This window comes from Lepisosteus oculatus, chromosome 16 (genome assembly GCF_040954835.1).
Source record: "Lepisosteus oculatus isolate fLepOcu1 chromosome 16, fLepOcu1.hap2, whole genome shotgun sequence".
NCBI lineage: Eukaryota > Metazoa > Chordata > Actinopteri > Semionotiformes > Lepisosteidae > Lepisosteus > Lepisosteus oculatus.
In genome coordinates, this window is record NC_090711.1 from 9,473,809 (window position 1) to 9,500,226 (window position 26,418).

The 26,418-nt window shown below is 42.9% G+C and overlaps 1 protein-coding gene across 1 annotated transcript in view; it reads right to left on the minus strand.

Annotated features, from left to right (window-relative positions):
- LOC102688328 (ADP-ribosylation factor guanine nucleotide-exchange factor 2 (brefeldin A-inhibited)) overlaps positions 1-25,403 on the minus strand; it is a 45,904-nt gene extending 20,501 nt beyond the window's left edge. Inside the window, exons 1-23 of the mRNA XM_006639540.3 lie at positions 25,113-25,403; positions 20,504-20,534; positions 19,698-19,821; positions 19,099-19,245; positions 18,271-18,450; positions 16,255-16,519; positions 15,586-15,672; positions 14,319-14,458; positions 12,040-12,170; positions 10,124-10,358; positions 9,621-9,720; positions 8,962-9,101; positions 7,927-8,035; positions 7,449-7,650; positions 7,009-7,120; positions 5,867-6,072; positions 5,428-5,512; positions 4,455-4,626; positions 2,776-2,927; positions 2,369-2,497; positions 1,270-1,428; positions 686-833; positions 86-182 (exon numbers count right to left, since the gene is read on the minus strand). Of these exons, the coding sequence (XP_006639603.2) occupies positions 86-182; positions 686-833; positions 1,270-1,428; positions 2,369-2,497; positions 2,776-2,927; positions 4,455-4,626; positions 5,428-5,512; positions 5,867-6,072; positions 7,009-7,120; positions 7,449-7,650; positions 7,927-8,035; positions 8,962-9,101; positions 9,621-9,720; positions 10,124-10,358; positions 12,040-12,170; positions 14,319-14,458; positions 15,586-15,672; positions 16,255-16,519; positions 18,271-18,450; positions 19,099-19,245; positions 19,698-19,821; positions 20,504-20,534; positions 25,113-25,245 (3,284 nt within the window). The 5' untranslated portion in view covers positions 25,246-25,403. The remainder of the gene's footprint in view (positions 1-85; positions 183-685; positions 834-1,269; positions 1,429-2,368; positions 2,498-2,775; positions 2,928-4,454; positions 4,627-5,427; positions 5,513-5,866; positions 6,073-7,008; positions 7,121-7,448; positions 7,651-7,926; positions 8,036-8,961; positions 9,102-9,620; positions 9,721-10,123; positions 10,359-12,039; positions 12,171-14,318; positions 14,459-15,585; positions 15,673-16,254; positions 16,520-18,270; positions 18,451-19,098; positions 19,246-19,697; positions 19,822-20,503; positions 20,535-25,112) is intronic.
- Between the last annotated feature and the right edge of the window lie 1,015 nt (positions 25,404-26,418).

The following is a 26,418-nucleotide window of genomic DNA, read 5'->3' on the forward strand; positions in this document are numbered from 1 at the left end:
AAGCTGAAATGAGCAAAACTGTTTTTATTACTTAAGTTTGATCAGATTCCTTGCTTTCATGTTTAAAGTTTTAAAACATCAATACCTGTCCACAGCCACAACTACACTCTGTGAGCTGGTCTCTCCTACTGACTCCTGAATACTGGCCATCTGCCTCTTATCCGGACCCCCTACAAGATTCCCTGGGGAAAAAGGGAAATTCCCACAATATTAAATGTCACTTGCAAGATCACTAAAGTATACATTACCATGAGATGCTGCAATCATTTCAACAATGCGTAATATTGTTTTCACCGTCCACAATATAATGAGTTTTAAAACATATGTTACGGCTTGGGATTTAGCAAGTTAGAAACCCAGCGCGACTGCTGATTAAAGGCGACGGATCTGTACGATGAGTGATCTCCAAGGCTGCTGTCTGTCCAACGCCACTCACAGCTGCAGGAAAACTTCCATTTATAGGTACTGTCAAAGGGTCGAAAAAAAGATGGCAGTTTCTCCCACAACCACTGATGACTAAATGTCTGTAGCCTGGTAGACACTCCCTTTCAACCAAATGCCAGCGCACCGAGACATATTCATCACTCTCTAATCCCTGATCAATAAGCGTTAAGCTAAGCTGGTACGAGCAGCCACTTAAGTGCAATATGAGAGGTTAACAAAGCCTGATGTTTTATGCTCCTACCTAGGCCTAAAGGCATGAACTCCTCTGAGCCCGATGGGAAGCCCTTGATGCTGGCCTCTCTCTCCCGCACCATGCCGGAGATGTAGCGGGTCTTGACGCCCGTTCCAATCAGCTGCGCCAGTTCCAGCTGGCTGATGCACCGCAGGATCTGCAGGCGAACCAGCACGAGAACCCACCAGCATGAGAACGCGGCTTCGGCTCGTTGTAGAAACACCAGCTCAGCCACACCCCGACGACTAACAGGAAGAAAAGCCCGCCCCGCTGAAGCAGGAGTACGAACAGGGTAGAATGTGCACTTGGCTTTTTATCCTCACTGGTAGCCAACTCATTGTACTACTAACATTTATTTTTGCAGTTTGTGAAAGGAGTCGCATTACAAATAAATATTTCTACAATAATAGTCATATAAAAATCATAGTATGCAAAATCATAAAGGACTTGCTCCTAGGATAACAGAGTATATTGAGGAAGAGTAACACTATTCCCGATAGTTCTTCTTGCAGGTGGCACACAAGGTATTTTTCAACATTAAGCTAGGCTACGCCTGCAGGCAGTGGCAAGCAGCCCCTCGCCTCACCCCTCACCTCATGCCAGGAGTTTCCCAGGTAGTTCCCGTCGGTGTGCGCCACAGTGATCAGCGTCTTGATGGTGTCGATGTTCTTCTGTTTCATCTCGGTGATGCTGGAGCTGGCCGTGAGCAGCGTAAAACGAGCCAGAGCCTGAACGTAGGCGTCTCTCTCGAGCTGGACGCGCCCAAAAATACCACACAAAAAAAAAAGGAAACGACAGAATTATACATACTGTCAAGCACGAAGAAACAAAAAAAAAAACATTGAAACGGTACAAGACGAAAACATTCACTGCATATTTTCAAATTCTTTTTGCTGTTCAGAGTAGTGTTCCTTCATCTTGCAGCTTTGCTTGACTATAGGAAAACTGACACAGTTGTGACATTTTATGGAACATATCGGTGTCTGGACTATAAGCACAGAATTATCAAGATCCCCCATAAAGCAGTAAGATTAACTCTGGAGACTGCTTGTTCTATAATACACACTAACATGAAGCACATGCTTACATTTAAAACAGAGTGAAGATTATGTTCTAAAGACTTATTCCCAAAAGTGTCACACAGATACTGTAGCCTAGCCAGCAGCTAAATTATCTTATCCTTTGGTCTCTTCAGATCTAAAAAAATTAAGTCATGCTAAGTACTGGATGAGATGTGTTAGAAGAAAACCATGTTACTGCTAGAAGGTGTCAGGAATTCTCACTCAGTGCCGTAATACGTTAATAAATGGGAGTATGGTGCCATTGGATGAGTCATTAAACACAGTGTCACTGTCACACTGTTATCATTATTGATGCTTTGTGCCACTTTTCACAAGCTTGTTATCCTCAGACTCATGGACAAAATCAATAAAAGCTACTGCCAACCTAAAAATACCTGGTATTAAACAAGAGCCATGATTTCACTTTTCTGCGACAAAACAGAGGAAAAAGGTGACTTGTGACTCAGGCACATGGCTGCACGCATACTTCAGAAAACACCGTTTTACAGTTCAAAATGGGATTGGTCAGAAACATGTAAAGGTCAGTCTCACACTGGAGATGTGCCACACGTAGCTCACGAAATAGCAGTCTTTAACGCTTGCACGAGACAGAAACAGCAAATGTCCTTACCTGCATACCAAATATGGAGGCAATCCTCACGGCACACCGGATTCCCTCCAGGCAGAGCGACGCCACCTCCTGGTCGTCACAGTCCTGCAGACCGATGCTGAAGGCGGCCAGGAGAGGGGTCCAGGCGAGCTGCGGGAAGGACAGCTGTTAGCCCGATGGGAGCACAGCTGCAAGACAGCGCGGACTGCAGCTGGAATAAGCGTGGGGCCACACAAGTTACCAAAGCTGAGGTTAGCAGAGTGGGGCTGGGACCCTGGACGTTAAATGAAGACAAAGTAAAAACCAAAAAGCCAAGACACAGAAGAGATTGATATTAAGGTGTAGACAGGGCTGGCATTAAGTGTGCTGGTTGCTGGGGAGGCGTGGGTGGAGCCCGGGTGCTCCGTGCCCCAGCCGGAGGTGCTGACCTTGAACATGGGCCTGACGTGCTCCAGGTGGGTGGCACTGGTGAAGGGCGCCTGCGCGTGGCTCACTGCCTCCATCAGGGCCTTGGCCGTCTTCGCCATCTGCTCCATCTCCAGGTTGTAAAGCAGCCTCCTCTGCTTCTCGCTGGCCACGTCTGGGGGGGAGAACGCGCGGCAGGAGTGAACCGATCGTTTCCCGGCTTTTAATTGCCCGCTGTGCCGTCGCTGGAATCGGGTCCGCCGAGATATGCGTGGAAGGCGAGTTCAGAGATTTCCGTGCCACCCGTAAAAGAAAGATACACCTCACCCAGGTACTCTCTTACCTCACATCCAACAGCACCTAGCTCCTCACACTGACCCCTGGGACACAATTACTGCTGTTGACTCGGAACTTATCCTGTCCCCGTAAACCTGAGCTCCTAAAAGTCTGTCTTGATAACAGGCTTAAAAAATTAAATTCTGGGTGGGTGACAAAACCTCAACTTTTGCTTTTCCCATTAACATATTTTAGAAGAATTTTATCTGCATATTCCATAACCTTTTTGAAAGTGCCTTTTAAAACATTTTTTGATCAAAGTTGGAGATGGCATAACATATTCACCATTTAAAAACCCTATTCTAATCAGGATGAAGAGACGCTGGTACAGTCGGATAATTGATGAAATGCACACATTGTTGCCTAGGAGCAGGAAATGAGGACACATCTGTTGCAGACTGAACTGAGATCCTTTCCTCTTTCCCTTTCTGGAGTTCTGCCCAGTCTATCATCACTTTTTGGGTTTTTTTTTACATAAAAGCAAGCAGAGACATTTTAGCCCCATGTTCATCTCTTGGCCAAGAGATCCCAAATCATTTGTATTTGAATCACATCCAATATAGACTCACAACTGATTTATATACAAAGACTCACATCTGGAAATATTTGCTATTTTTTTTTCAGGGATCTAATTTAACTCGATTAATGTCTCAAGCATATGTTTGGTTTTTTTAATATACTTCTTTGGCAACCTTTGAGCTAAGGAACAGCTACCACAACTACATTTGAATAAAGTTCAAAAGGTACAGATAATTTGTCAGTAGGTTCCAAGTGTATTGATTGCATTTTCACATTTCAACACAAGTATAACCGCATTGTGGGTGAAGAACACAGTTACGGTTCTAAATAACATCTTCTAACAGCAGAAGAAGTTAGAAGAGGAAGGCAAGTACAGTAAGTGAGAGTTAGGCAAAGGAGACTTTCCACCACCTGCTGTGAAACTAGGGAGTTACCACTGTGGTCATGTGTGGAGGGTTGCTTACCCAATGCTGAAAAACCAGAACTAGCAGGTAGGACAAGCCTGAGGCTGCACTAACTTTGACTCATCTCCCTACAGCTCATCTTGCAGCACAGCAGTGAACAGGAGCAGACTGAGGCTTGGTGATGCATGTTTTAGAGTATGCAGATTTTCTCTGGTGCCATGAATACATCACAAATGTGTGAGTGAAGCTGGGGACTTTTCACCCAGGAAAAGTAACCAACAGTAACTGAAAAAGTGACAGATTATAAATTTTCAAGCTGAAATCGAGCTTCTTATGTGAACCTTATTACATTCACAAAGGAAATCAAACTACTTGTTTGCGCTATAACTTTAATCTCTGTGTGTAACACCTACTGTAAGCAGCTTAATCGGTTTCAAACTCACTCTGCTTGTTGGATTTGGGCGTGATGGAATACTCTTTGCTTTCCTTCATGGCAATCTTTTTTCCAGCAATCTCGTCATATATTGCAGACAGATTCTCCTCGGGCAGATCCTTGCTATCGTTGATCCCTCGATTCATCTTGATGTACTGCTCCTTGGTCATTTTGTTTTTCACCTGGGTGATGTAAAAACAGGGAAAAAAATCATCCCCCCAAAAACTTTGTTTTAAAACAAACCCAAGCACCTTTCTTCTGAGGACCCAATCACAATAGACTGGTTTGATCTGCTGTATCAGTGAAAGGTATCAAACTGATCTAGATAATTCCTCACCCTTAATAAACTACATTCTAATCTTGATTTCATAGCTGATCCATTTAGTTGATCAATTACACTTCAGTTACTCAAAATAAAATATACTATTTCTCTTAGATCTAGACTTTCATAGTTTGATACAATCATGAGTCAATCTCTGTTATCTACTGCACTCCAGATCCAGTTACCTTTTGGATAGAATATCAAATTCTAACAATGGCTTAATCTTCCCATCTGAGCGCTGGCTTTGAGTTGCTGGGAAGGTTTGCAGGCCAAAGAGACACTCGCTGACACTGAAGCCTGGGCTAACACCAAACATTTGGCTTTTGTTTTTTCCCTTTTTAAATTTATAATTGCATTTTTCCATCAGCAGCTGGACAGTGCTGCCCAACACCACAGCTCCTGTAGCAGCACTGGAGATTAAGTTAAGGAACTATACAGGCATCCTTTGAAACAGACACCCTGCAACTATCTGCAAATAAAACCAAATTAAATGTGGGACCTTCGAATGTTAATGCAGGCACAACTCCAAACTTCTGATCTCAGAGATTCTTTTAATGAAATTTCTCAGTCAGTACAACTTTTCTTCATTGTGTGTCTTCTTGAAGTCCTCTCCCATCTATCACGGCCCCTTTATCAGGAAAGGGTTTATTTAAGGTCATACCTGAGGACTGTGAAGGTCTGTGGTCAACATGATGATGGAATAGGCCAAAACATACGCTGTGTCCGCGCTTGCAAACAGGGTTTGCCTGTTGAAGAAGGAAACACATGACCTTTAACAGGGACAGTTATATCTGCGCTCATGGATCAGCACGAAGAGAGAACCGTCATCTAGAAAAATGACACTGTGCTTTACAGGGCAAATGGAGCCACCAGAAAACTTCAACGGGCAAGCAACGGGCAGAAGGCAGGGTACAACCTGGAGAGAATCCAGTTGGCATTATAACCAGAACAATCATATTAAAAATGTTTGCAGTTTGCCATTTGAGTGTATAATTCTCCACTGTTATGGGGATCACATCAATCAGCAACTGCGACTTGGTAAGACTCTTGAATGCTCTGGAAACAAAGTGGCCGATTTGTATGCAGGAGGGTCGTGTTACCCCTGATTGCACTCCAGATATCTGGCAGCAAATTTCTCCATCAGCCTGTCGATTTTTTGTGCTTCTCCAGGCAGCCGGAAGCCCTCCAGGAATATCCGGAGCGCTGAGACGAAGTCCTTGCCGCAGAAATCCAGCTGGTCCACATAGGAGTACATCACCTCCTTGTTGAAGCGGATGTTTTCCCCCAGAAACTCTCCCACCTGGGTCTGAGGGGAGAACACAAGCTGAAAGCATCCCATTCTGCACACGGTCAGGAACAAAACCAACTGATAAGGGTTGACCGGCATTGACTGCAATCGTCACACTGCTTCCAGGAATGGATTTCTGGGAGCTGAGGAGTCTAACTTGACACAGCCTGCCTGGCCTATTGACAGCATTCGCACATCAAGATGAAAGTGGAAGGATGGAGTTTCTGGGCCAGCCTGGAGACGGACAACTCTCCCAAACCCAAGAACCCTTAGATCAAGAGTCCCCAAGTCTGGTCCTGCATAGACAGAAAAGCTCTGTAACCAGCTCCAGTTCAGCTGGATTTTCAAGCACATACATTGGCCACCCTGTGTTAGCAGCATTGCCACCTCCTCTGTGGACCTCATCCTGGTCAGTGCGGGACAGGAGACTTCCAGAGAAAACCAGGTGGCTACTGCAAATGGAATTAATGGACATAAAGGAAGCACATTTGCTCCTGGATCAGAATGGCCACACCAATGCCCCAGTTTGGTCACTGGATACACTATGAAGCAGGTGCCGTGCTTTAAACCAAGGTCCTGTCCACTTGGTTGAATAATATCCAGCAGCACTGCTCATAAGAGTAGAGGTATTAAGAAAAGAGTCCTCGCTAAAGTACCCCCTGGATTTACACAATATTCCTCTCAGAATATAGACCATGGGTATTTAAATCCTCTGTTGCCTCTGAGGCTCATCCAAAAACACAGCACTCATGGGTAACAGGCCCATCTACATACCAACAGCAAAAAACTCAAATATTACTTGTTTTATTACATTACTTTGCTTACTAAATGTTGCAAAATGAATGTTGGTATTTGCCATCTCAGTGCCGTCTCAAAGTTGTACTGACTAATGCACAGATCCATGCTGTGTCTTGGGCAGTTTTGGAAAAGCATGTCCAATCTGGGATAACTCACTGTATCCAGCCGTTCCTCTTGATGCAGGAACTGAGCAATGTCCTCGGGCAGCGTGCCGAGCATCCCCTGCTCCTGCAGATACTGAATGCCTCTCTTTGGTTTCTTATTGAATCTGTCAATAACAAGGTAACCCACAGTAAGCACGCCTCCTGCTGACAGAAGAAGCTGCGTTATTTCAGACAGATCGACATGTGCGCTAAAAATCCCACCCACCACACTTTTTTAATGTGAGGTTTTTCAGCTCAAAGATAAAAATTTCTGTGGCAAAAGTTTCGTTAGTGTATTTTTCATGCATCCCCCCCCCCAAATAATATTAATCAAACTAACTAAATCAAATATGATTCTTAAAAAAAGGTTCAGATAAAGTATTCATTCAGTTCCCAGGCCTGGTAACTCTCATTCTAGGGCGACTCGATGTAGGTGCCGAGAAGGGCACTCACAATTCAATGCCATGCTCAATGATCTCTTTCTGCTGCTTCATGACCTCAAACTGCTCGGGGTCGTCCGCCAGAGAGGCCTGCGTGCTGGCGCTGCCGATTCCTGAGGACACCGTGGAGTCCATGGAGCTGACGCTGTCCCGGCGCGTACACGATTCCAGGGGCCTGCTCTCCCCACTCTCCTGCTCCGGGGGCTTCTCCTGGCCTGAAGGCACGGACACAATCAAGCCCGCCCTCCCAGAAAACACTCCCTCATCCCGGAGGTCAGGACCCGGGGCCAGCAGTCCGAATGGCAGCCCCAAACCGTTTGAGCGCTGCCTCCGAGGCCCGGCGCAAACTCGAGGCGTTCATGACGAACGTTCCCGGCGCGTCTGACCCGTTCGCGGAGAACAATTAAAGTGCCTAAACGAAGGAACTGTGGCGTGAACAGTGATAAGCCAATCAGGCCTCGGATCTCAGGTCAGGACGAGCTGTTACTCACCCAGGTTAGTCTGAAGATTGGGGTTGACATACAGGTCTTTGCTCCATTCCACCATGCACTTCAGAATGGACACCAAACACTCAAGCCCTTTTTTCCTCAAGCTCAGCTCCTGCAACGATGATTGAAACATAAGCTAATGTTTTCACGTAGAAAAAGGTTTACCTTCATAGTGAGGTTTAGTCCCTGGACTACACCAAGAGTTGAATCACTGTTTGTGCTTACCACACGGGAGTCTGGCAAAGCTTATTTTTTAACTGCTACACTGATATCGGTAATGATCCATTAATGAAATCATAGGCTAGAGGTGCAAAATCCTTCAATGGCTTGGAGTTGAAAATCTGCAGGTTCAGTAGCACCGATCGAAAACAGTCAACTAAATGTCAACTGTCGGGCCAGGGACTCTATTCTACAGCCCATGGCCTAAAAAATAGAATCAATCAGTTAACTACTGTAAAATAAGAAGTCATAGCTTGTGCATAGCATTAATTAATCATACTGAATACTCTCAAAACTGTGAAGAGATCAAAACTAAATGCATAAACTACAGTTTTGCATAAATTATGTTTGCATGTCTTATCTGTAAATTTGCATATTACCCAATTTCACCCTGACAACTCAACATGATACTCAAAATAGACAGCACAGCTCTCCCATCCAAAGGAATCAACTAGTCAGATCAGGTATTTAAAGGCTTTTTATCGTTGCTGTGCAATTCCCCTCTCAAAACTCTGTACTTATCATTTGATCCGTTATCAGATTCCAGAGTGACACATCGACAATGTTAACAAGCATGTTAACATCAGGCCCAGTGCTACAGACAATTCAGAATTCCTGCGCGGATGCTGTCTGCTAAAGGAACAGATTTCAACAATTTAATACAAACATATGAGCAAATTGGTTAAAAATCCATCCAGATAGGAGCTGCAATAAAAAATGATGAAGAAATGGTAACTTCACTCTTCATTCTCAATAACCTGAAAATGCATACTCTTTCCCCAAATAACCAGCAACTGTATCGGTTGCTCTTGTGCCTACCTGTAGTGGCGTCATTCCCAGTTCCTGGCCGCTTCTACCCTGGGCTATCTTTGACAGATCATTAACGAGCCGTTCAAAAATATTAGCAGCATTCAAGTCGCAATCGTAGTTCACATAGATATCCACTACACACTGGGCATCTGTAACAGAAAGAATTATGGATAAATACCATGCAGATGCACACTTGCAGACTGAAGGAACTGAGGCTTTTGAGTTTTCCCACATGAAAGATTACAAGGGGATCTGATACAAATATTCAAAAGCCTCAAAAGCACAAAGTCAACCCAATGGAACCTCTTGTTTACTTCAGGATGAACAGTAAAACGCAAACCAGAGGACATAAGAAGAAACTACATGGCATTGCTTTAAGAGCTCTTGTGTTACATTCGTTTAACATAAAAACATAAGCTTACAAATAGGGGGCAACCCATCTAGCTTATTTTATAGTAATTAGTCAAAGTTCATTTGGTTGTTTTTTTCCCCCCAAGAGGCCAGGGTTTCTGCTTCAACAACATGAGTGTGGGACAACATCCTTGTCCCACAAACCTTACAAGTAAAGAAGTGGCACGTGATATCGGTTTCATGTGCATTCCCATGAAAATCAGCATTATAGCTTTTGCTACCCATACAAACAGACTTACAGGCTTATTTGCCGTTACCTGCACAGATCCTGGTTAGTGTCTGAATGACCATCCACTTGTGTTCAAAGGAACTTGAGGATGTCTCTAAGATAGTCAAGAAAATCTCTCTGAAGAAAACCTGAAGGACATAGAAAACAAACAAGAGTTTTAGATAACTGTTTGATACTGTGGGAGAATGAAACAAACTACCCAGCAATGTGGTTGAAGCCGATTCCCTGGCTTCTTTCAGGAAACAGCTGGATCAGACCATTATTCATATTACACAAGTGTTATGTCAATATCTGATTTATATTACAAAATACAATTTCCTATACGCTATGCTTTCGTGGTTAAACCAGATGAACATTTAGGCACAACAGGCAGTCTCCTATGCACATCCAAGGGCTAAAGCAAGCAGAGATGATTAAAAACAAGCACATTTCTGAAATCGTTAGAGGGTACAAAAAGAAATCTTGGATCCCATAGAGAACACCAGCGGGGATTTGAATTTGAGGCTGACGAATCAAAGGACATTTCGATACCTCAATTTGCATCTTCAGGTGAATCTTGAAGTTGGACAGAAGTGTGAGGAAAATGGCTAAGGAGAGCTCGAAAACATCAGGCACGGAGGAGACCCCGTTCTTGGACAAGGCCACACAGAGGTACTGCTTGATGGCATTGACGAACATCTCGTGAGTGCGGAACACGGGGCCTGCACTCTGCAGCACGGACAGCAGGAGCTGCAGGGACACCACCTTCGACCGCAGCTCATGGGACCTGGGAGCAATTGGACAAAAAAAGCTCTGTGTGCTGTTGGAAAACTTTCATCCAAAACAAATTTGGCATGAATGGTTTGGGAGAAATACTTGGAAGCCCACCAAACCATGTGTTCAGTTTCTTAAGTGTAGCAGGAATACGCTGTAGCCAATATTGGGAAAGGGTCTCAAATACATGCAACCATGTCTCATCCCTTCCTATCCCTCCAGCAGGATCTCCCTTTAGTTGAGGTAGTAACGAGTGCAGCGGAGTGTGAGACTGAACTGATCGTTTCACCAGTTTTCAACGGACATTTTGTGTGGCCAGCAAAGATGACAGAAGTCTGTCTCAAGCTCCAGAAGCCAGCCATGCACTATATGGCCTGCCACCAAAAGAGTCTCTTCACTCGACTGGGCGTTCCTAATGTTTTGGCCCGAGGGGTTAGGAAGCAGATGATTGAAACGACAGCCACCCATCATTTACCTACAGTAGTTTTGCAGCAGAAATCAGCACGACTATGTAGGAGTTAAAAAGGAGAAGCACAGGAGTTTCCTCTCATAGGCTGAAAGAGAACATAGGTTCTTCAATCAGTTTCTGAACCAGTGGTGGCTGAGGATTTTCAAGACTTTTGAAGCAGGAGAAGGGGAGCTCTTCCTCCTGGAGTGCTAATACTGGTTTTCTGTGTGTTTCTGCTGCTTAATCCCAGTTCCCATCTCTTCTGCTCTTCACTCCAAAAGAACTTTCATTTCCTTCAGTACACGTCATGTGTTTAACTTTATTAAACCGTTTTAGTAAATGACCCTTTTTACTGAACTCCTCGCTTAAGCAAAACTTCTTAAAACTGTTTTCAGATCACTAAAAAAAAACAAACTGAATTAAAAGGTTGGGAATTCAAAAGAAAGAAAATCCACATATTCAATCTCCCATTCATCCATCAATTACAATGAAAATATTGTATAAAAATCTCACATATCACTCGCAGTTTACACACATAATGACTAAAGATTAAAAATTCTTCTTACATACTTCATCAAATTTTAATGACCTCAAATTACCCTTCACTCTGGGTGGCCCTTGTTCTAACTTATCCTTCTACCTTAAAAACTGAGCGATAGAGCATCAAAGTTTGTCAAGAATTTAGAAAAACAGCCCATCATTACTAAGTTCAAGATCCTCAATAATTTGTTTTGGTTATTAATTGAGTTACCCAGTCCTCTCACTGGTGATGTTTAATAACTGGTCTTACAAAAACAAAAGTTAACTCCAAACTGTCACATTCAACTTCCAGAAACGAAATAGGAATTTAACATGCACTTTTAACAAACTCGCTAATTCAGAAAAATATTTTTTGAAATGCGGAATAGCGAACAGGATAAACCATAATGACACAGAATCATCATTAAAAAATATGTGGTTGATAAAGTTTTATGTGAAACATTTTGTATTCTTTAAAAAAAAAAACAGGATTTATAACATGACAGGTCCTGTCTGTTATAGTATGATAGCCTGTGTTTAGTAGGAGCATACTTCAAGAAAGTTATATTAAGTTGTTTTTCCATTAACAGAATCTTGTATTTTTATGCTTTCTTTCTGTGTTAGTGTAAACATCTTTCAGAGCCAGCCTCAGTAAAAACCCTGGAGTATAAAGAAGGAAAGGATCTGATCCTATCTATGTAGAGGCACAGCTGTTCTTCAATCCTACCTTGGGTCTGGGGGTCCGTCAGCCAGCGGCTTCATGGAGAGCTTGCAGAGAGATCGGAAGACGAGGAAGGCATCTTTCTGCAGGATGTGGGAGAATCTGGCTGTAGGAGGGCCGTGCGCTGCATCCGTGTCCTAGGAAGAGATATGCAAAACATTGCATTGCCAGATCGCACCAGACAGCTGGAAGCGTGTATGGGATCCAAAATTCACTACCAAGCTGACAATCTGGACCAGTAGTCCACAAGTGAGTATGTGGTGCGAGGATAAAGCAATGTATTTAACCAATTGCATCTCCCCACGTGAGATCCAGACCCAGGTCTGTTCTTCATCATAGTCTGATTCACCATGCAGTTCATTAGTCCAGCTACAACACTGTGCTATCTCCCTATACTTCCTCTTGAGTTACATCGCTGGGCTCATTGTGTCTTCCCTTAGCTCCGTTTTATCAATCTCTAATGAAATGGACACCTACAGGCTTCAGGACAGCTCCTTAACATCTTAACACCTTTAAATGTCCTCTCTAAACTCTGCTGTCTGGGCTTCCTCTCTGTCTCTGCGTTGTGGCATGCAAACTCCTAGCAGCAGCAGTGCAGCTACTTGACACCATGGGGTCTTTGTGTTATTCTGTTCCACTCCCATTAATTCAGAACTGTATGTTATAACCCTTCATCATATTAAGACGGATGCTGCACATTGGTGGTGGTGGAGGGGAGTCCCCATTACCTGTAAAGTGCTTTGAGTGGAGTGTCCAGAAAAGCACTATATAAGTGTAAGCAATTATTATTATATTCACAATGACCTCTGTGGCTTTGTGTTTTTGTTTCTCTGTACAATATGATACATTAGGGTGATCCTGCAATATGGGTAGCGCTCTCTGCTTCATTGTTGCACCACAAACATTGTGAGTTTATAGAAGTCATGCATAAAATGAATTCAGTCAAATGAATGAAATACTTTAAAATTATATCCTACAACATATGAATCACAGTGAGCATCTCTTCATAAAAGCAGCAGTCAGCATTAATGTAACTCAATCCTGTATATTAGAGTTACATTATGTTAGAGTGATATACAGTATGTTAGACTGATGTTCAATGGTTATTAGGTTGACTTTTATTCAACAGAAAAGTAAAAAAAAAAAAGACAGACTGCACTGGACCAGCGGTCATAACACCAAAACCTTGTTGGATGAAAAGAACATTTTGCTTTGTTGTTAAAATAAAGTTGTGCACTTTCAAGCCCACTTTCAAATTTCCTCCCACAGTCCAAGTACATACTGGGAGGTTAATTGGCTTCGGGGAAAACTGGCCCTGGTGTGTGTGCGTGTGCCCTGCGTTGTGCCTGCTGCCTGCCAGGGCAGGCTCCGGCTCCCCAGTGAATTGAATGAAGCAGTTAGAAAAAACAGATGGACGGATGATTGCAAATGAAGTGATTTCTTTATCTTAATTACACAGTTGATTCAGTGCCTTTTGAAAGATGATTTGTTAAATGATATGCATATTTCTTGCAGCTTGCATGCATCATTAAGTGCAGAAAACCAGAAACATGTTTTTAGACAGTGCTGTGGGCACCTTGCCGGGAGGCTGAGTTCTCATCTTTCTTAAGGCATCGAGCTGTTAAGCCTTGGACCAACACTGAATATAACCTGAAAGACCTGGAGGTAATAATAATAATAATAATAATAATAATAATAATAATAATAATGTCTCTGTATAAGCCCTATACAATTTCTTGCATTAGGAATTCGTCTTTTCGCATACCCCAGCTTTTCTCCATGGAGACACAGACACACAGACAGGGAGAGAAGCTTGGGGTCAGAGCGCAGGGTCAGCCATTGTACGGCGCCCCTGGAGCAGTTGGGGTTAAGGGCCTTGCTCAGAGGCCCAACGGAGTAGGATTCCTCTGCCAGCTGCAGGATTTGAACCGGCGACCTTCCAGTCACAGGCGCAGATCCTTAGCCACAGAGCCACCTCTCCGCCCAGTGCAAACACAACAATTAATTAGACAAGCGGCCTCATTCCTTCAGAGGTTGTTTAAAGGAAATACTTCCAAGGTTGAAGATTTGTCCACCACAACGAGCTCATTAACAGATGACAACTGTACCCTTTCAGATGTGCCGGCTGATGCGTTTTCCACCAATCCTTCCCTTTAACTTCAGAGCATGGAAATCGACTAACATCTACTGACAAATCCATCCTTTTCAAAGTACAAAAGAACAAGAAGTGCATGCCAGGCATAGAAAGATGGCGCCGACTACACCAGGAGCTAAGGATGCCATACCAAAATGTCAGTAGAGGAGACTGACGCCCGGTCGTCGACAATGCCATTAGTTTGTGCAGTTTCTGTTCTGTCGGAAGGAGGCCTGAGGTCCTTGCTTTCTGAGACCTGCTGCTCACTGTCACCCAATGGCTCTTCGGCATCTGTAAAGTATAGAACCAGGAGCGCAATTCAAGTACAATTCCCCTTCTTGGCATTTGTTTCTAGCTAGTCTAAGGCTTAGCCTAATGAGTACAATGAGTTGAATTTCTTCAATGCAGGATATACGAGATGTCTTTTGCAGTTTTCTTGAATACAATGCAAAAATTACAGATGCTGACAGATTAGAACCTGGATTGCAGATTTTTCTGTACATCATTAGCATTATGAAAGTGCAATTAAACTGTCTCTTCAAAAAAACTGAAAATGAAGGTAACCAATCCGTCCTACAACTGCCTGTTATTTTTACCTGGCAGGAAAAATCACCTTCTTTTGGCAAGTCAGAAATTATAGCATACTACTAAAAATATTTTAGGTTATTGCTAAACTTAATTTTTAATTTTTTTATGGCTCACGAGTCTGCATTGAATACTGATTGTGAAGAGAATGTGACTTTATGATAATGTTCTGGAGTATAAAATTATTATACAATGGCCTAACATGCTCTGAACTGCAGTTTTTTGCACCAGATTTCCCTCCAGTATATTGCTTTAACAATACTGCTCCAGCATGAACGCCATGCTGGAGGCAAACAAAATACTGTGTGGGTACTGAAGATGCCTTTTTGATAAATGAGATACCACCATCTGAACTGGTCAAGGTAGCAAGGTTATACTTCTGATGCTACCTTGCAGTCTGAGAGTCTCTATGACAAGTAACACACTCAAAACACAAACAATGCCATGTGCCAATTACAAAAAAAAACAAAATGGAGTAATATAGAGAGCAAACAGGATTAATGTTTTACATTTTACAGAACTCTGGCCTAAGGATTTGGAACAGCCAAGAGTACCATCCCCTCCATTTAAAGCAAGCAGGGGTACTCCTGGCTTGATCAAGAAGAATCACAGGCATAATTGGGAATTTGCTGAAAACACACCCCTTAACTGACACCAGAAAACACTATATAGTGGAGACTCCTCAATGTATGGAACACATGATCAAGCCAAACGTGGGGAGTTATTTTTCATAGTTCTCCCAAAATAAATAACTTAGTGAAATACCACAAAATTGACTCAATAAAATAATCAACTTTGTCCTCATTCTAGCTTTTCCTTATTTTCTTACTTACCTTTTCCAGGCACTGGATCAGATTGCTGTACCTCCCCTGCAGGCTCTGCGGAAGCATGTGGTTCTGTCTTAGGAACCTCAGCATTTTCTGGGAAGAACAAGATGAACTTCAGCTAGGAATAAATCCTAACCCTTGTGTACTGTCATAATAAATTATCAGGATTTAATCGCTAACAGGGCAAAGTGTGACCCAGCTAAAGCGATCTATATTCTAAACAATATCTAGTCCAATCCCTTTCAATTTGCTCCTCCGTAAAACCTTAACACAATCAGATCCTTAGTTGTTTAATCAGACCTGCTAATTATCATACAATTAAGGACAAGAAAAAAAAAGAAAATCCATATGAGCACTGCGCTGTTTACAACATTGATTAACCTGCTTAAGAGAGAATCGCTACTAAATCCAGTTCAATAAAATGGAAGAAAAAACACGAAAGTATGTTTCCACTTGTATGGGTAACCTGATTTAGGAAACCTGTAGAAACTGCTTCTCAATCATGGAAAAAAGTCAAATTAAGCATAGCTGTTTGAGTATTTGTGAGTGCTAGGATTGTGCCCAGCGGGGTAAAAGGCTTATGAAACTGATCCCCAGTTTCCAAACACTTGCTGGAGTGGCTCTAAGGTTTAGGATCCAGAGCTGGAAGCTGTGGGCCGGTCATTATACACATGCCTTGGGACGGATCAGAGGTCCGGTCCTGGGCCTCGCCAGTCCCCGGGCTGCCTTCTACCAGCTCTCCGTTGAGATGCTCCGAGGATCCCCCTGCGGGCAGCTGGGCGTCGGGCGCGGGCTCGCTCTGCGGCTCGGGAGGCTGCCGGTGCTCCGGGTGCACAGGGGCGTCGAGCCTGGGAGAGCCAGCGGGAGCCGTAGGGATGGGCGACTGCCGTGCTTGGTGCTGCCAGTGTCTCGCCTTCTCCAGCTCACGGGTTTCCAGGGTCTGGCACAGGGGGAAAGGACAGGAGAACCAATGTGAGCAAGTGCGGGCCTTCTCTCAGCACCATTTCTATAACAATAATAATTCCTTACACTTATACAGCTCTTTTCTGGACACCCCAATCAATGTACTTGACAGGTAATGGAGAATCCCACTACCACCACCAATGCAGCCCCACCTGGATGATGCGACGACACTCAGTACGTTCACCACACATCAGCTATTAGTGAGCAGGAGAGTAGAGTGATGAAGCCAGTTCATAGATGGGGATTATTAGGAGGCCATGATTGGTAAAGGCCAGGGGTGAATTTGGACAGGATGCCCTAGGAACCTTCACAAACCATTAAAACGAGCAGAGCATCAACTCTGTATCAACAACTGTTACTGTAGGCTCACTTACAACTGGAGCTCAGCTTTACACCTCAACCACAGACCTGAACAGAAGATATTTTAATAACTCTGATGCTAAATACCTTTAGTTACACCTCGAAAAGTAAAAGTCAAGGCTTGTGCTGGCAATCTCATGGTAACAAGGCTCAGCCTTTCAAGAACCACTCAACTGCAGATCTCGCATGAAATAGCTAACACAAGCATGTCAAATTTATCAAAGCACCTTCATGTTTAAGGTGGAACACTAGATGCATTTATGGCTGCAGGTTTTTTTTTTAATTATTCCTCGTTGGCCAATACAGCTTCATGTACATGTCTCAGAATCTTAAAATTGAAATGTCATTGATCTCAAGGGTGACATGGTTCCTGCTGTTTCAAACATTTTTGAAAATATTAAAGATTCAATGCTTTTTTGTCAGCACTTAGCACACACTGCTTTCTGTTTGCACTGCATCTTCATTTGAAAATTACAAATCCCATTTAATTAGAACAAACATCGGCTTTTCAGGGATGCATCCCAATCCATAGAGAATGAAAAATTAATCAACTTCACTGTGCCGCGGAGAGTTAAGTGTTAACCAAGTCCATCGCATAATGTACTACAGTATATAGTACATATGGTCAAAAGACATAAGAAACTCTCTCTCATATGATAATTAAGGTACTAATGCTCTGGCTTTAAGCCAGACGGCTAGACCAAATCAAATAAGCAAATTCGCAAATGTTAAATTTGCAGATGTCGAGACCCTACTGTATTACATTATAGTAACAAGTATGCAACACAACCAAAACAACACTGAGTTAACCTTTCCTATACAAACCCGCGAGTCGAAAGCTTATGTTGTGCATAGCGTAAAAACCATGCACAGTGTATACAATTTGTAAATTATACTACACATAAGATATTGGTGAAAAGAATATTTTTTTTAAATGATGCACACTCCTTCCATCCATCCATTCTCCACCTGCTTGGCAAAGAAATGGGCAAAAGGCAGGATACAGAATATACGGGATGCCAGTCCATCGCAGGGCAGACAGACACAAACACATACACACTCACAGCAGGGCCAGTTTTCCTATTTCTGAATTGTGAGAGGAAACCCAGAAGAAACATATATGAACACATGGAAGACATAAAACCTCCACACAGATAGCACCACAAAAACTGAACCCTGGGCCCCAGCACTGTGCCAATGTGCCACCCAGTGAACACACCCCTGTATGTGAAGGTTCAGGATCCTGGGACATGAAAAGTGCTTTACAAACGGCAAGGTATTACTGAGCCACAAGCTGCATAGTTGGTTTCTTGCAAAGCAAGGTGCACGACAGCAACGTGCCACATGGGCCTCAGCACGGTGACTCACTGCCTGGCTCTCCATCCGGGCGAAGATGACGTTGAGCATCTGGGTCAGCGTGGCCTTGGCTGTGGTCTGGTTGATGAGGTTCTTACTGGCCAGGTAGATGTTGTAGCACGTCCGCACGGTCATCAAAATGGTCCCTTCGTGGATCTCGATGTGGGGAGACGTCACCGTGGTGAGAAGGGCCTGCAGAAGGAATAACACTCGCTACAAAACGTCCTGTTCGCGTGGGCATGAGGTGGCAGACACAACATTAATATTTGGGAATAATAAATATATTTATTTATTAATCCAGTGTGTTTAAAAAGACTTCAACTGCGTATGAGACGGAAATCTCTCTTGTACTGAGCACTATCTCAATGGCTCAGAAAGCACGCTGATGGCTATACTGAGACACTGTTTGTTGATGGACATGTTTAGTGGTTAAAACACCAGAAAGCTGCTAACTTATACTAAGGGGGTTGACAAAACACTCCAGAAATCGACAGTTGAGCTCAGGAGAAGTAGAAATCAGGACAGACTACATCCCCAATTTTGGATATCTGGGGAATTGTTTTTTTTGTTCAACAATCATATGTTAAATTAATATTATGGCATTTTAATGGATATTTATGGATACTGTACCGTTACCATGAAACTCTCCCTCTCTCTTTTAATTAACGTACATTCCCATGTAAACAATGAAAAAAGACGACTCATCACACAGTTCACAAGCAGCTGCAGCAGCAAGTGTCCATGTGTGATGACACATTTTTCAGCTATTTGCTTTAAGAAACTAGCAGTGTTAGAAAGAACATACTGTAAAGCAGTACAGGAAAAATTAAGCAGAAATACCTTAATTATCTGTAACTGGACCCCTTCATCTGTCTGCGGCCCCTGGAAGCAGTTACAGACAGTTTCCACAATCCGGTCTATGAGGCGTTTGCCTGGCGCCCCACTGTCAGGAGCATTGCCTGTTATGTGGCCATAAGCAATCAGCTTCTGTAGAGGGGGAGGAGGAGAGACAGAAGGTTTATAGCAGTTCGTAAGAGAAAAAGATTTTTAAAAAACATGCATGAGTCTTTATAAGTAACTTTCCAATACGTGCTCTGCACCACTGTACTCGAGTCTCAGATCAGCACGTAGCCCAGTTGATAGAATACTATAAAAGTCACATGCGATTGTGTTGTTATTATTAGTATCCTCAAGACCCCAAGAGGCTGACTGAGAAAGTAGGGTTAATGACTTATAAATGTTCAGCTGGGTGACAATGCAGTTGACAAGACCTGTATCACAACGAAACATCGTTCAATCAGAACGCAAACCCAACCAAAAGATCGTCAACAAACACGGCAAGTACAAGTTTTTTCTCTCAGATGGCTATAAGCCCCTTAGGTGGGGAAATGACAGATGAAAACTACGTCAACTGATTTAGGAGAGACGTTGGGCACTACCTGCAAGCAGTCCAGGGAGGTGCTGACCACACGTGGGGATTTCGATTGGCAGGCCAGCTCGAATGGCAGCACATACTTATCTGCTTCGATGTAGTTAGCTTTAGGTGGAACCACACTGCCATCCCTGAGGAGAGAACAGGGAAAAATGAAGCCCGAGCCCGCATTCCCACTTACGACACCAGGATGTTTCTTTTAAACTCCCAAGCCATTTTGAAGAGTTACACCTGGACAACTAAAATCCTTGGATAAAGGTGAATATACCACCCTTATCATCTTAAACAATGTGCCTTTGGGGCATCGAACCAGACACAATCTGATGGCAAATGCATTGAAAAAAACTAGGCAGTGAAATCTATCAACCAGTCCATGGACACCCAGAAGTACACGATGCTCTTTGATGCTCTCAAGGCCAGCACCGTGGTGTACCCACGACCACTGTCTGGCACCTCCAGCCAGTCTTAAATCAGGGAACAACACACCAGGTGTGGCTTTGTTGTGAAAAACAGTTCTGCCCCCAGGCACCTGGATGGCCAGTCAAGAGCATGGCTATAATGCACATAAAAATCTGAACACTTGTGGTCAGATCTGAAAGCTAGAGTGAGCATCAATAGACATTACAGAAATCCTTTCTGTAGTGCATTCTACTAGAATTATATGCTCTAAAAAGCGTCTTAAAAAAGCACGCGACCTGCTTGCGCTTAACAATGGCTGGAAACAGAAACGAAAGGACCAGGGCACTGAAATTATTTCGAATTCAAGCGTAATTGGTTACAAAAATAGCATTTCAATGTCCAAAAATGACATACCTTTGTTTTTCCAGTTCTGCTTTGATTTCATCTGTAAAGAAAAGGAGGAGAATAAGCAATCTTGTCACGTTTTCCACAGTGACAGAGCGCACAGAATCGAAAACTCACAAAACAAGGCATCTGCTTTCGGGATACAAAAATCACGGGGATTCATTCCAATGTAATCAAATTGTTCTTCTTCCACAGAGAATGCTTTATTTATTGCTTCCTTGCTTTATTACTGCACTTGAAAATGATAAAAAAGCTTTTCTTGGACCACAAAACGTGTCCCAGAAGGACCTACACAGACACTGCTTGGAGAATTAAAAGCCTCGCTTTGATGACCACAATCAGCGTCACAAAGAGACTGGAATTAATCGTATTCAGTAAAGCAGTCTAATTTAAAATATATATATATATGGATTTAAATCCACATTGAATATCTTGCGCAAGCAACTAACCAACAACCATTCTTTGTACAAAGGCAGTAGAGTACCGAAAATCTGACCCTTTGGTTCAATAACAAAAATCACACTCACACCAGGGCCAATTTTCTCAGAAGCCAATTAACCCACCAGCAGCATGACTTTGGAGTGTGGGAGGAAACCCACACAAACAAGAGAAAAACATACAAAACGCCACACAGACAGCACCCTGGGAATTGAAACCAGTGCCCCCCAGGCAGAAACTAACTACTGCAACACCATGCCACCCTGTTAGGTAAGATAATTAAAAAAAAACGAATTCAGGGTGACAAGTGAGTAAAGGAACTCTTCACATAATTGTATACAGTAACCTTTTTGATTCTGACCTGTAAGTTACACAAAAAATGTTTTTTTTACTTCCTGGATTCGGATAACACCCACATTAGAGCAATCTGCCAGCTCTCAGGCTTGAGATGAGAATCAGATTTGCTCCACTCATTTCTATAATAAATGAAATACTAATGGGAAATCATAACTGCGCTGTGCTGACAGACTTTTTAATGCCATGTCTTTCCCCATTGGACTTTACCTTTTCCTTTACTGACTTCTAGTATTACAGTTGAACTTGTGTGTGTGATGTGTGTGTGGTGTGTTCTTTTATATTTGCTAAGGCCTGATTACTTATCTGAGCAACTGAGTATCAATCGTTTGATCTGGTCTGCAGAGCTTAAAGTCCAGCCCCCTCCCCTCCCCCAAGGCCTTCTGGGAGTTTTATAAAAATATTGCTGCATGTCTGCTTTCCACTGGGGAGGAAAAGTTCAAAATGTTGTTGAACTAAAACCATATCCTACATGTTTTCTTTGCAGAACATGTTTGTTGGAACTAAATTCCCTCCCTTGATTCACCATACTTCAGTAATACTTCAGAAGGATTGAAATGGATGGCCAATTCATGACTGCTTCTTTATGTCTGATTAAACAAACATTCGGGAATTGACAGACTGCAGGTATCTCATTCAGTGGCAATAGAGGTACACGCAGGGAAGGGCCCTGGTGGCATTTTGCCTTGATACCATTCCTTCTGCCCATCTTTGTTCCTTTCTTTATCTACCGTCACAGGAAAAAAAACACAATTTAATTTTCTGGAAGGTATTACTGTAAACCCAAGGCACTGGAAGTTGGGACATTAGACTGACTAGCACACTATCGTGGTGTGAGGGAGTGAATGCTGTTTCGGGGATGATGTTTGGGAAAAGGAACATTACCAGACAGAAGTGACGGTTTCTAGTCATCTGAATTTTCCCCTTCCTCTGCTGAGAGCAGAAGACTATCAGGTGAACTGGAATAGTGCAAAAAGTGAACGACGCCAGCAAGCCACTTCCTACTCGTCCGAGAGCCACAGAGCAGCCAGAACAGACAAACTGGAAGGACTGGTTTGGTGCGAGGCTCTGTAAAGACCATGTCACCATAACCACCCATGGTCACCCATCCCCACACCAATTTCACTGCTTATTTCCACCATGCTGTTCAAACAAGAGGACACACGGTGACCTTTTTATATAAGGGAACCACACACCTAATCAAGTTTAAGTTTATTTGCCATTCCAGCCATATACAAGTATACAGTGAAATGAAATACCGTTCCTCCTGGTCCACAATGCAAATACAGGCAGGACAGACAGGACACTGACACAGACATTGTAGACAGGATACACCTAATGTAACCCACACCTCTCATGACCTGAGCATCATTGCAACACTCATTGGCCATCCAGCCTGCACAGATGCTAGTAGCCAACTGATCTACACATCTCACCCAGCTGTTTGCTGAAAGAAGTCAGGGTATTGACATCAACCTCACAGCCGGACAGTGGAAACCCACAACCCTTTGCGTAAACAAGGATCTCCTGTTTTAAGTATTTAGCTCACTAGCAAGCCTGCTTTGCTATTGGCTGCTCAGGGGCCCAGCCCTACTTTACTGGAGATAAATTACCAACTTAGTAGTAAGCAGTGAACCAACAGGGGATAAGAGGGGAGTGACGTGTTGAGATATCAGACTATTAAGGTCTTAAATGGAAAAAGCAAGCACAAACTAAGAGCTAAATTAAACCAGCAGGAGAGAACAAAATCATCACTGCTTTCATCCAATGCACTTGAAATCTATTTTTACTTGACATCTGCTTTAATATACAGAATGCTTAATTTATACTTTCATTTCTTTCCTTAAAATTCTTCCTTTTAGAATTCCATCTGCTGCCTCTACTCTTCAGGGCTTGATAATCCCCTCTTTTGCTTTCATCTGCGGGCCTGACCTGTTTATTAACCACAGCAGAATCTAAATTACCCAGGTAAATTGGAAAGAGTAACGTCAGAGTCAGACCCCAAAGAACAAACCTTTATCTCATACATAACCTGTGCACTGAATCCTGAGGAGCACTCCTGAAGTATTTCAGTACATTTACACAATAGTTGTCTGGCTCTGTTAGCTTCTGTCTGTTAAAACATGAGCAGCTTCAATGACGAATGAAGAAGGCTTCTATAGCAAAACCATGAAATGACCAATGATTCTTATACATGTTTAGCTCCTAGCTCCTGATTTCCAAAAATGGTAATAATTTAGAAATATGATTCTTCTTTCCATTAAATTTTTCTTTGTGAGACAAAATCAATCTACATCAAGTACCAAAGAAAACTTTGCTTTCAAGCTGCATTAATCTGGACAATTCACATTAAACTACTTTTTGCGTTTCTATCGGGAATCTATTCAGGGGTGATTCACGCAACAGCGGATTTTGTTAATTTTCAGACTTTGCACTTTGCTGACATCAAAAAATTAAATTTGAGCACGACAGGTCTCCATTGCAGCTTAGTCGCCAATGTAATTTGGAGGCATCTAATGTGAGAACTGACATCAAGCTTTTAAGATCCGAAAGCTACACAACTGGTTGAAGTTCTAGTAAAGCAGCAAAGACGGGTGACCAGAAAACACGCAAGAATTCCAAGATCTTAGTAATAAAAAAAGAATGAAGCAAAAACCATGCCTTGATATTTACAGACCACAATTCGCTCTCATTTTTAAGAAGTATTACGCATCATATTTTCGAAATAGCTGCGAATCAATGGTTTGTTTCCGCGTAATTTCACTGGGTTAAATGCCAGATACAAAACCTACACGATGTCTACTACAAACGCGTAGATGTAAACACAGAGCAATGGGTAACAGCACGAAAGCTGTCGTCTGTTTTTTTTCTTTTAATGTAACAACATATAAAAGATCAAATTTCCTGGGAAGGGAATACATGACGGTTAGCATCCGTGCTCGTGTGCAGATTGCTGGAGGAGGCGTGTAAAAGTCTCTCGGGACTGCAGAAGAAGCTCAAAGCTCAGCTGTCAATCACAGTACTGCCTCGTCTCACCTTTTGAGCGAGTACACCTGTACTGTGAGAGTCGGCCTCGCCTCCTACGGAGAAGGAAGTGGAGTCACTGATGTGCTGTGATGTGAAACTGGAATTCCAAACACCTTAACTCCCAATACACCGTGTTCGAGGCCCCAGCGGATAAGTTCATTCAGTAGGTTGTGTTTACAGGAATGCACGGACTGCAACGTAATTTTCCGCCTACACGATTGTCATAAACACGCCATCCCTTCGGTTAATAATAGGAAGCGCCACGTTTCACCAGCGCCATAAAGAATTAATGACTCGGATACAGTTCACGGCTGAAGAATCGGTTACCTGCCTGCCACCGGAGATCCAACAAATGAAATGGCCACTCGAGACACGGCGATTGCTGAATAACCAACCCCATTTTAACTCGTCATCTTATACGAGTCAACTAAACTCCTTAAATAATCTATTCGCTGTCAGTTTCGTTCAGGAGAGTTGTAAACTCTCGTTTTAATAGAGTTTATTACAAAGACACTAAGTGTAAGTATCGATGTAAACACGTTTTGATTTCAAGTCATAATCAAGCTTTCATCAGATGCTCATCTGAAAAGATTCCAGTCCTTTAAAACGAGTCTTCTTAAAATTGGATGCAGTTTAGCTACCCACAACCGGATAGGCCCTCGGCTTTTACCCCTTTCTTTAGCACACAGGATGCGCTCCCCATGTGAAAATCTTTATTAACACCTTCATTCAAGACCGGTTATGGCTCAGAAGCATTAGAAAAAAATAAAACAAACTCATAAACTTAATGGTTATTTACCTAGTGCTACCTGACAGGCTTTCCTTAGCTGACTGTGCTGAGCTCGCTTCACCTCCTTATCGGACAGGATTTTCTCTAAAGCCCGGGACAAAAACATGCTCTTGGTTTTGCTGCTTTCCTCCTTCTGTTGCATTGCTTTCCGTGCTTCAGATCGCCATTGCCAACGGAATCCCACGCTCCGAGACGGTTAAACGGCATGAATTAAAACTCCACAAGGAGAGTGAAGGTGTACGGAGCTGCTACCTCAGCACTGCGCCGCCATGTTGGCAACATCTCGTCACGTGACTCTCAGCTGCTTCCATTGACGTAGAGCGGCCGGGAGCTCCAGCTCAGTTAATGTGAATTTGCATGGGGTAGGTTACACGCTGCACTTTTGGGACCTTTCAGCAATATCTCCGTGTTGCCACTGAAATCCTTGTTATTTGCTTAAAGATTGCTCTCGGACTTAGAAGATAAACCTCCCTAAATGACGTTACTGTCACTGACGGGGACAATGTTAAGGAGTCTTGTGGTCAAGTGTAGTTCTGTCATTTAAAATGAGTACTTGTGGTTCAATAAATAGTTTCCGTATCATTGAAACTATATAATTAAGATGTACTACAATTATGTGTTATTTATTAAAATTACGGGTCTGATGTGTGCGAGTGCAATACAGAAGTCGAGCATTTATTGTTCTGCATTTTAAATCCGACTTCTACGATATTATCGGGTTCGTTTGAAAACATCAGGAAAAGCGAATGAAGATGTATGATTTATAAATGTAATGGGATACGTCATATCGCAATTCGGACACAGGTGCACTCCATTATCATGCACAAACTACATAGGAGTGTCATTTTCTTAACAAAATGTGATCACGAATGACGTCATTGGAGCTGTGCATCATTGTCATCATGACAGAGAATGAAGTATTTTTCCTGGAAAATAGTGCTACCTCAGCCTACACAACTACAACAAACGTCACAAGAATCTAATCTGTCAAAGTCAGAGTTTTCCTCCCTGCCTACGAATCATCGACTCGCGCACAATCTACATAAAAGTTATGAACGAGAAGACATCAGACCCTCTATCCCGTTCGGTAATAATTGATCCCATTACCTCATCCACCTATTTCTTGAAAGGAGCCAATGTTGTGCCTTCACCTACACGCCAGGGCACCTTGTTACAAACTCCTACCACCCTTCGTGTAAAGAAGGGTCTCCTGTTCTTATCTTTAAATGCACTTTCACTTAGGTTTCTACTTGTGGCATCCGGTTCGCGTTTTATTATTTCTTCTGAACAATTCCACTGAGCACCTTAACTTTTT